At 40.5% G+C, this 9423-nt stretch overlaps 1 protein-coding gene across 1 annotated transcript; it reads left to right on the top strand.

Annotated features, from left to right (window-relative positions):
- The first annotated feature begins 5228 nt into the window (after positions 1-5228).
- Positions 5229-9353, top strand: LOC149028173 (protein PMR5-like). Its single transcript, XM_089168976.1, has 5 exons — positions 5229-6320; positions 6422-6593; positions 6701-6879; positions 6976-7134; positions 8618-9353. The coding sequence occupies exons 1-5, from the start codon at positions 5974-5976 to the stop codon at positions 8913-8915; spliced, it is 1155 nt and encodes a 384-aa protein (XP_089025102.1). The 5' UTR covers positions 5229-5973; the 3' UTR covers positions 8916-9353.
- Positions 9354-9423: the final 70 nt, after the last annotated feature.

Raw genomic sequence — 9423 nt, 5'->3', positions numbered from 1 at the left:
AGAAATTTGGATCCCTAAGAATGTGACTAAGAAGCTACAATCCGTCCTCTCAAATTTTCTTTGGACTGGACCTTCACTTAAAAGATAGCTGCATTTATTGTCATGGGATGCATATGCAAACCAAAGAAAGAGTGAGGCCTAGGGATTTACATATCAAAGGCATGAACATGGCAGGTATTCTGAAGCAAATCTGGTCGCTTCCAAGAAAGAAAGTATTTAGGTACACTGGGTATGCCGTAGATATTTAAAGCAGGATACAATTGGATTGTAAAGCCACCACAAAATTGTCGCTGGGTTTGGAGGAAGATACTAAAATACAGGAACAAGGCTGAAGCTCTCATTCAACATCTCAGTGGAGTACTTGTATTTGACTGGACAACTGCCACCAAAGGGGCATTCTGATTTAGGGATTTGGGAATAGAACCAGGCTTGATGCAGGATACATATGGAGATGGTAGACAAACTTTTTACAAAGGAAGGGCCGAAGAGCTGCATAGGTGGACACTGTCTTGCTAGATGTAAGGAGAGAGCTACCACACAGGTGGAGAGATTGACCCCGAAGCAAAGAGATTAGGGGTCTGGAAGGGAAATGCTAAAGGGAATTCACTACTAATAAGCTTGGGAGTCCATCTAAAAGAGAACTCGAGAGGTTGACTTGTGGAAGGTGGTTTTATTCACAAATAATATTTCAAGACAGTCTTTCACTGCTTTGAGATGCATTAGAAATGTGCTAGCGACATGGGATAACTTGGCTAGAATAGATATCCATATGCAATCACAATGCTGCCTTTATTGGGTAGGTAGAGAAATTAGTAATCACCTGTTCTTCCAGTGCAATCTTAGCTTCTTGGTATGGAGCAACATCTATAAGATGCTTTCTAATGAGAGATGGAAATGGATCGGTGTGACCGTTGCTGCCCCTATGGGTGAATTAAACATATGTAGAGGTGACAGTAGGGTTGTAGCTAAACTGGCTGTCTCTTTAGCCATTCAGCACCTGTGGAGTGATAGGAATTTCAGAATTTTCAGAAACAAGTCAGGGACAAAAGAGCAGATTGTGGCAGCAATAGTAGCTGATTCCAAGACAAAACATGAAGCTATTCCATTACCAGTGAGTGAAACCCTAAGGCCTTTTAATTAGCTGTGAAGTGGAACATACAAATTGAGTGGAGGACAAAAATGCCTAGAGTTTGCTCCTGGTTTAGACCTGCACAGCATGCGGTGGCTTTGCATTGCGATGGGGCTTTAGTCAATTTGGGAGCAGCTTATGGAGGATTCATAAGAAGGGAAGTGGGAGCATCTATAATGACTTTTGCAGGAATGAGCAAGAACTGTTGGTTCTAATGGAGATGCAAGCTATTCATAAAGGATTATAGATCTGTTTGGAATAGGGGTTTTTGGATGTTTCTATAAGATCAGACTCAAAGTTAGCAACTTAGCAATTGTCATGAACAATGGGAGAACCCAAGGCCTTGGGAGGTGTAATCTCTAAAAGGAAATATGTGCATGTGTGGAGGAACTGAACCAGCCCGCAAACTTCATGGCAGATGTTCAGCTGGGACTTGCCCAAGTGGAGTGGGAGCCTATATAGAATTAATGGACCTTATCTATAATGATGCAGAATCTGAATTATATTACAGGATTTAATTGTAATTGGGAATTCTTCCCTGAGTTGGGGTTCTCACGAGAGTGCCTAGTTACCTTCTCTATTTCTAATACAAAAATCACTTGTCCCAAAAAAAAAAATCTCAGATCTGACATTTCCACAAACCAACTAAAGCACATTGTGATGTAGTTTTTTTTTTTTGGGGGGGGGGGGGGGGATACAATTATGAGCAAATATCTAGGATCTGAGATGAACTGGTAAGCTTGGTTAGGTCAAAATAGGGCTATGGTTTGGTAGAACCTATGTCTAATGATGGGGTTGGATTATGTTAATGTGGAGGAATTTATCTGTGAGGGTTTGGTATTCTGTTGATGGTAAATTATTGTTGAATTTAAAGAAACTGCAGATTAGGTTTGGTCTCCAGGTTTTTTGAAAATGGAATCAAAGAGGAATCTAGTGTTTCTAATGCTCAGAATTTTACCAGACTTGACTGTTTTGTTAGGAGGGTATAAGGAATGATCAGTCAGATTTGCAGATAAGTCTGACGGTGGTTTGGGCTTTGGAAAATTTAGGGTACCTGGGGAGAACTATAGTTGGGAATTTCTGCGGTTTGAGTGGGAGTTAGGGATTGCTAATAGGTTCGAACTTCTTGCAGGGGAGGAAACTGTGGTCATCAGGGAAGTGCAGAGGTTAGCATCGGTCTCTCCCCTCACTTTTTGAAGAGCTTAACCTGCATCGTGATTCTGCAATTTTTCTCATTGTCTTGTAAAAACATTTATGATGAGTGAACCTCACTTCACTGAAAACATTATAAAAATTGAAGGACGAAAAATGGAAGATTACAAATAACCCAATCTGCCAATCCCCTTGCATGGCCAATTGATCTTCCGTGTCGCTTACTGCCCTAAGCTTGCTAATGTATTGGTAGTTTGCCGTTGAGCAAGGTGCTTCATGCTAAGTTTGCAAATTTCAGTTCTCATCGTCAGATCTCAATAGTCCTGTTGATTTTTGCTCTTTTTAAAAAAACATAAAGAAAAATCTTTTGAGGGATGAAGATCATTGCTGGGCTTTGTGGTCCCTGTACCAGCACCAGTGCCAATTGTAGGGAACATGGGAGCATCAAGCACGGTTGGGATATTTTCCTTTTACTAGGGTCACAGCTGTCATTTTTCCTGTCTGGGCACAGTCACCATACAGCTTGGCAGGAACCTTTTTCCCTTAATAAACTATCTGTGCTTCCTATTAAATGTCAAACAATAATGACATATATCATTCTGTGTTCTCAATTCTTTTCATTGTTGATATGAGTCCCATTCCTAGTATATATTGTGTGATTAAGTGCCTTTCCTACTCTTGTATAATAGTCAACTACAATGCCCTTATAGATCATACTTGTTGGGTGTTTGGTATCTACTCCAGTGTTGCTATTAAAATATTGCCATGACATTTCTGCTTCTGACCAGTGGTGATCTTTCCAGTGTTGGTGCAGGCAACGGCAACTGCAGCAGTGAGTGTCTCTTGATCGATACATACCCTGCTGTGTTGGTAATTTGTTCTTCCTATTTTGAATCATTCACTATTTTACCATTCATTGCAGGTCACTGTACTGACTTCTAAAATACTTACCTTTTAATGCATTTATTAATTGTAATCTATTCAGTGCCGAAGTGCCCCCGATATTCCGTGCTTGGTAGATGAAGTCAATGAAAGAAAACAAGATGGAGACCTTCATGATGGTAGCTGCATCAAATATTATACGCGTCGGAAGACTTAGCCAGGGGGAGACATCTCTTTTACACACTAACTGGTGGCTGATGCCGTTTTTAGGCTACAAGTATATCACAAATGACTGGAGAATTCTATTAGATAGTACTGACTGACCAAAATTGGAGGCTTGTAGATAAAGGGGGTTATCTGGTCAGATATCTGAAATTACTGGAAGAAAGAAATTTATACCAAGAAAAAGTAAAGGAAGAAATAGAGTGCTGACCGCGGAGAGTTTTCACTCTTCATGAGAATGGGCCAAGAATATACATTATCTATGGGGTAGATGTATAAATTTCTTGTTTTTTTTGGTCCAATTCGAGAGAGGAAGGTCTTGTTTGGGGCAAATTTTCATTTTTGTATAGGGGTGGAGGAATGTGTATGCAGCCAATCCGGTAAATAAGTTTCAAGTTTCAACAAGGCTTTTTTAACGAGAGATTCCTTTGCTAGCCTTTTCTTTTTGTTTTGTATTTTAATAGCCCGGCCTTGTAGCTGACATTGTTGTAGTTATTCAAGGATAAAACTTGACCTCCTATTCATGTCAATCCTCCAATTTTGAAGCCAGGCAAGCGGTTTCCATTACGTTTGCAACAAGGAAAAGCAGTTCCATTGCATAAAAGTCAGGTTCAGTGGATACTGCCTTATGTTTCCCATACAATACTTCGCATTGGAAGTTTTGGCATCATGAATATTGAGAAAATAATTCGGATAATGAAACGATTTTGACATTTAATTAGAATGAGTGATATATATTGGTTTTATTCCCCCAATGTGTATATTGGTGATGTATTTTGCACGGTTAGGGTTGCAACAGGGGTCGGACTGGACTGGGCTTTTGCAATCCCAAGCCTAGCCTTATATATTCTAATTTAAGTTCATTTATGTTCTGACCCTAATTTAGGGCTAAGGATGATTGTCCTTGACCCTAAGCCCTATAGGGCCAAGTCAAACTCATTCACACCTTGATTGGCCCTGACCCTGACCTTGTCCCTGATTGTCCTGACCCTAACCCTGTTCCTAGCCTTGATTGGTCCTGTCTCTAGTCTTAGCCCTATTCTTGTCCTTATTCCTAATTCATTGAGATAAAACATCGTGAAAAAAATTAGGGCTATAATCAGGCAGAGGCAGACCAAAGAGTAATCTCGGCCGCCCTTGGCCCTAGACAGGTCAAAATATTTTGGCCCTAATCCGCTCTTAGGGCCAAAATCTTGAGCCCAAGCCCTATTTGGGCTCAGGACAGGTCAGAGCCGTAAGGGCTAAACTTGCACCCCTACGGTTAGCCAATAGGAAACGGAAGGTGGATAGCATGTTAAAAAAGGACATTAAGATTGTGATTCTCTGTTCTAAACCTTAAACCAAGGCATCAAGAACTTTTTTTTTTTTTGGGGAGGATGCATCAAGGAATCGAATGAAGTAAAGAAAAGGTCATATACCTGGTACATATTCCCACGACAAGAACATAGAGATTCAGTTGCAATTCTCCCTTATGTTGGAGTTATTTCCAATTCGTTCAAATTTCAGCTGTTCAATAAACAAGTGCTGAAGTTCTGTATGTGTTGTCGAAGGAAAGTAAGTAATAAAGCTAAGTATTACATTACTTTCCTCTCCCCTCATCATTTGTTGATTCTTTTTTGGACTAGGTGGTTCTTCACCACTGCCATACAGCATAGAAACCTAGCCCTGGTTGAGGGTATTCGTGGTCTAACATTCATGAAGGAAAAAAAATAAAAAATCCCGTCTTTCTTCTTGTCTTTTCCAATTTAAAATTTAAAATTGGATCTTCCATCGTTTACTTAGGAATAAATAATTAAAGCCCTGAATGAATTCATGTATGTGTGAACCTTTATTATTTGAACCTCAAAAGAGAAAAGATGATTTAATTGCAGAAGGTCCTTTCCAAAAGAGGATTCCCAAAGGGCATGTGTGATATGGACCATGATTATATATGGTCGACAACCTGATTTGATTCCTCAGACCTTGTGTGGTTCTCTCTAACGTATTGGTATAGCCTTGTGTTTCCCTGAAAAAGACTCCCTTATCTACAAGCTAATTTGGTGTATATCAGAATTCTCATTTTGCCTTCCAATCTTCATGGTATTATTACATGTTCGATCCAATCCAAAACGATTAAACCCAGTTAAACCCCCAAAGCCAACCGGCCCAAAACCAACCTGAAACCAGCTGGAACCCACTGTGTCGATCTGAACTGAACTCTGTAGTCTGTACTCCGAAATGGGGGCAATAGGGCAATAGTCATCATCAATCCATGGCGAGGAAAGACTAGAACGGCCATTCAACATCTACCCCATCAGTCTCTTCCGCCACCATTACATGCTTCAGCTCAGCTTAGAGGTCCTGTGAAACTTGTCTTGCAGCTGCTTACCCAGTAGACCATAGCTGATATCCTATCTTTTAGAAGAAGAAATAGAAAACAACTATTTAACCCCAGAGTCCAGACCATCCCAATCTTCTTCTCTATTTCTCTCTACGATAGAACCCCCAGGAATCTAGGCCCCATCCCTTCCCTTTCTCTACTGCACACTACCCGTTTTTCTCTCAAACGATTTAAACCCAGAGTCCTGTGATTTTTTTTTCTTTCTAGAATGGCATCTGTTGCCATTCCGTCGATTTATTTTGGAAGTGGGTCTTGCTCTATGATTCTTTATCTGATTCTGGTAGCTGCCCGTACAGCCTCATCAGCTCTACTGGTGGGATTGAAGCACCACCACAACTCCCACCTCTTGAGGAAACCACCGGCCCTTCAAGCCAATCAAACCAGCTGCAACTTGTTCTCTGGGAAATGGGTTCTCGACGACGAGGGTATATACCCAATGTACGAATCATCTGCGTGTCCTATCATCGACCCAGAATTCAATTGCCAGACTTACGGTCGACCTGATTCAAATTACCTTAGATATCGATGGCAGCCCAACAAGTGCGAGCTTCCCAGGTACACAATTACAAGAAGTAAAAAAGCTTCTTTTTTGTTGTCAATCTAATTTCCCTTGTTTATTGGTCTGAAGCTCATCTGATTAATTAACATGGTGGAAGGTTCAATGGGGTTGATTTTCTAATGAGGATGAAGGGGAAGACTGTGATGTTTGTGGGAGACTCACTGGGTCGTGAACAATGGGAATCTTTGATTTGTATGATTTCCATCCGGATTCCACAGTCACCCACTCAATTGCTAAGGGAGGATCCCTTGTACACTTTCAAGTTCTTAGTAAGTAAAGTTCTTTAAGGGAGTCTTTGGATTTAGGTTTAAAGGAATTCTGAGCAGCCTTGACTGAGACTATATATATATATATAGTGCATCTGTTCATTCATCAGGAATATGGGGTGACCTTGTCATACTATAAAGCACCATATCTGGTGGACATAGACGCACAGCAAGGGAAGCGAATTCTGAAATTGGAGGAAATCTCTGCTAATGCTAACCAGTGGAAAGATGCTGATGTATTGTCTTTTAATTCCGGTCACTGGTGGCTTCACTATAGTTCTCTTCAAGGGTTCGTATAGACATACAATTTGTTCTTTAGTTTCTTTTTCTTTTTTCTCACTTAGAATGTAAATTTGAGTGGTGATGAGAGAATTTAAGTTTGCAGGTGGGACTACATGGAATCAGGAGGGACTCTGTATCAAGATATGGATCGTTTTGTTGCGTTCGAGAGAGGATTGAGAACATGGGCTAAGTGGGTTGACACCAGTGTTGATCCATCTAAGGTTCGGGTGTTCTTCCAAGGCATCTCTCCTCAACACTACAAGTAAGTTTTGATTCCCTTAAAACCCTAAACCCACCAAACTCAGAATATCTATCAGAAGCCAAACCACAAAACCTGGTCAAATTCGGTCGGAATGTCTGAATTGTGATTGTTCCAAATGGACCAGCAATATATATGACTGAATTGATCAAAAGAAAATTTGTCTATGGAGACTTTAGTGAGGGTAGAGTCAATCAAGGTCTGATCGATTAGCCCTTGAGAATGTCAGATCAAACAGGATTTGGACCCAACTAGGGGATTCGAGTTTGAATTTTTGAAAAGCTAAACTGAACAGAATCACGGTCTGGTTTGCCTACAGTCATTGAGATTTTGATCTTGATCGTCCATTTCGCAATAGATTGAAATCTATTTTTACGGAATAGACGATTAAAATTGGAATCTTGAAATCTCGACCATAGGCTGTGCCGTGCTTGCGTAGCAACATTGAAGCACGAACCCTCATAGTAGGGGCACAATTTCACATGGAAATGACCCCACCTAAGAGGATTGGATTCGGAGTTTTTGTGGGTTTTAAAATCCATACCTACACACCTGAATTTGCTTCGATAAATGCACATGACCATTTGGCTTCAAAATTGAATTTGCAGTCTATCGAATTGAGATTTTAGTTAAGATTATTTATCTCGACCGTTGAAAATAAACGGTTGAGATAAAAAAAAAAACTCAGTTAATCTCGACTTAGATCTTCATCTGAGGATTGCAAATTCTGCTTAACATGTATTACACATTTAAACAACACAATCTACGATTGTCAATACTTTACAAGACAGGCACAGTTTTCATAAGAGGTCCCCATGTCACATGATGTGTTGTTGGAAGAGGTATTTTTTAGGGTTTAGGGAGTTTCCTCTCATTATGCATGGATCGGGTAATCCAATACATGACGATCAAGTAAGATTTCGGTCGGTTGGATCTGAAATTTCGACCATTGAATTTCAATGTCAATATCAAAAAATTTCGATCCAATGGACCAAAGTGACTTGTTTGACCATCATGCTTGAGGATTGAAGCAAAGTCACCCATTCTCCACCCATATAAAATAATCAGTCGGTGGTAATAATATTGTGGATTCCAACTTTTATGTTCTGTTCTGTTCTCAATACGACATTTTGCTCTTTTCAAGGGTAGTTCTGCCAACCGGTCCACACGCACATGCATGTGTATCGTATCCTGTCACTGACCTAACTCCTGTTCAGCTTTTTTTGTTCTTGTTTTCTATGAAAAGGGAACAGCATCGATGAGTAGGACTTTGATTGGTCCAGCCCAATTGCTTTATGGGCTAGGCCCATCTCAAGTCCTGGGCTTGGGTCTGGGTTTTCATCTGGTCAACACAACTCAAACCAAAGCATAAGTTTGTTTGTTTGTGTGTTTGATGATAATACATATATGGTAATGTAATGGTAGTAGCAGCAGCAGTTTTGTGAGTTTGTCCACCCAATTGAGTTTGGTTTGTTGTATGGTGCAGTCCTACTGAATGGAACAGTGATGCTCCGGCTTCACGGACCTGTTACGGCGAGAAAACACCGCTGGACGGAGAAATGTATCCGGGGCCATACCCAGATCAAATGAAGGTGACTCTGTCTGTGTTGAAGGATATGAACTCTCCAGTGTATCTGATGGACATCACGACATTGTCTCAGCTCAGAAAAGATGCTCACCCTTCCATCTATACTCCAGACCGCACTCCTGATTGTAGTCATTGGTGTCTACCAGGCCTACCCGATACTTGGAATGAGCTTTTCTACACATCATTGTTCTTCTAAGCTGCCTCTTCTAGACTTCTAGTTAGTTACTCCGGAATCTAGTAACTGCTTGATGCTTATCAGTTACCAGTTGCCAGTTACCAGCCCTTCTACAGATTAACAGAAGAAGATTTGGATAATATATGACATGGGATCTCCTCACGCTGTTGAAATGAATTAGACTGATTTAGTTTAGCCAATTTGGTCTTTCCTATTTATTTCTTGTGTGGAAATCCACAAAGTCAATGCGTCTGAAAGGTTCAAAAGATTTGTAAGTGCTCAGGTTCAAAACCTTCAGCAATCTTTTACTGTTCTTTATTTCTTTCTTTCTTTCCTTTTAGCTTTCCCTGGTCGTTGCATAACTGGATGAAAACTTCTTGGGGGTAACAGAGCTGTTTCTGGGTGGCTGATGTCAAAAGAAAAAGTATCTTCTATTGTACCCTGTTTAATTAAGCACAGCTGGGGGGGGGGGTTCCTTTGTAAATGAAGAAGGGACATCAAGTGATCATCAGGTTTGAACCTCTGGAAT

The sequence above is a fragment of the Hakea prostrata genome, chromosome 1 (genome assembly GCF_041222555.1).
Source record: "Hakea prostrata isolate BN-2017 chromosome 1, UWA_Hpros_2, whole genome shotgun sequence".
NCBI classification, from domain to species: domain Eukaryota; kingdom Viridiplantae; phylum Streptophyta; class Magnoliopsida; order Proteales; family Proteaceae; genus Hakea; species Hakea prostrata.
The sequence above is the reverse complement of the archived record's forward strand: the minus strand, read 5'-3'. Positions and strand labels throughout refer to the sequence as shown.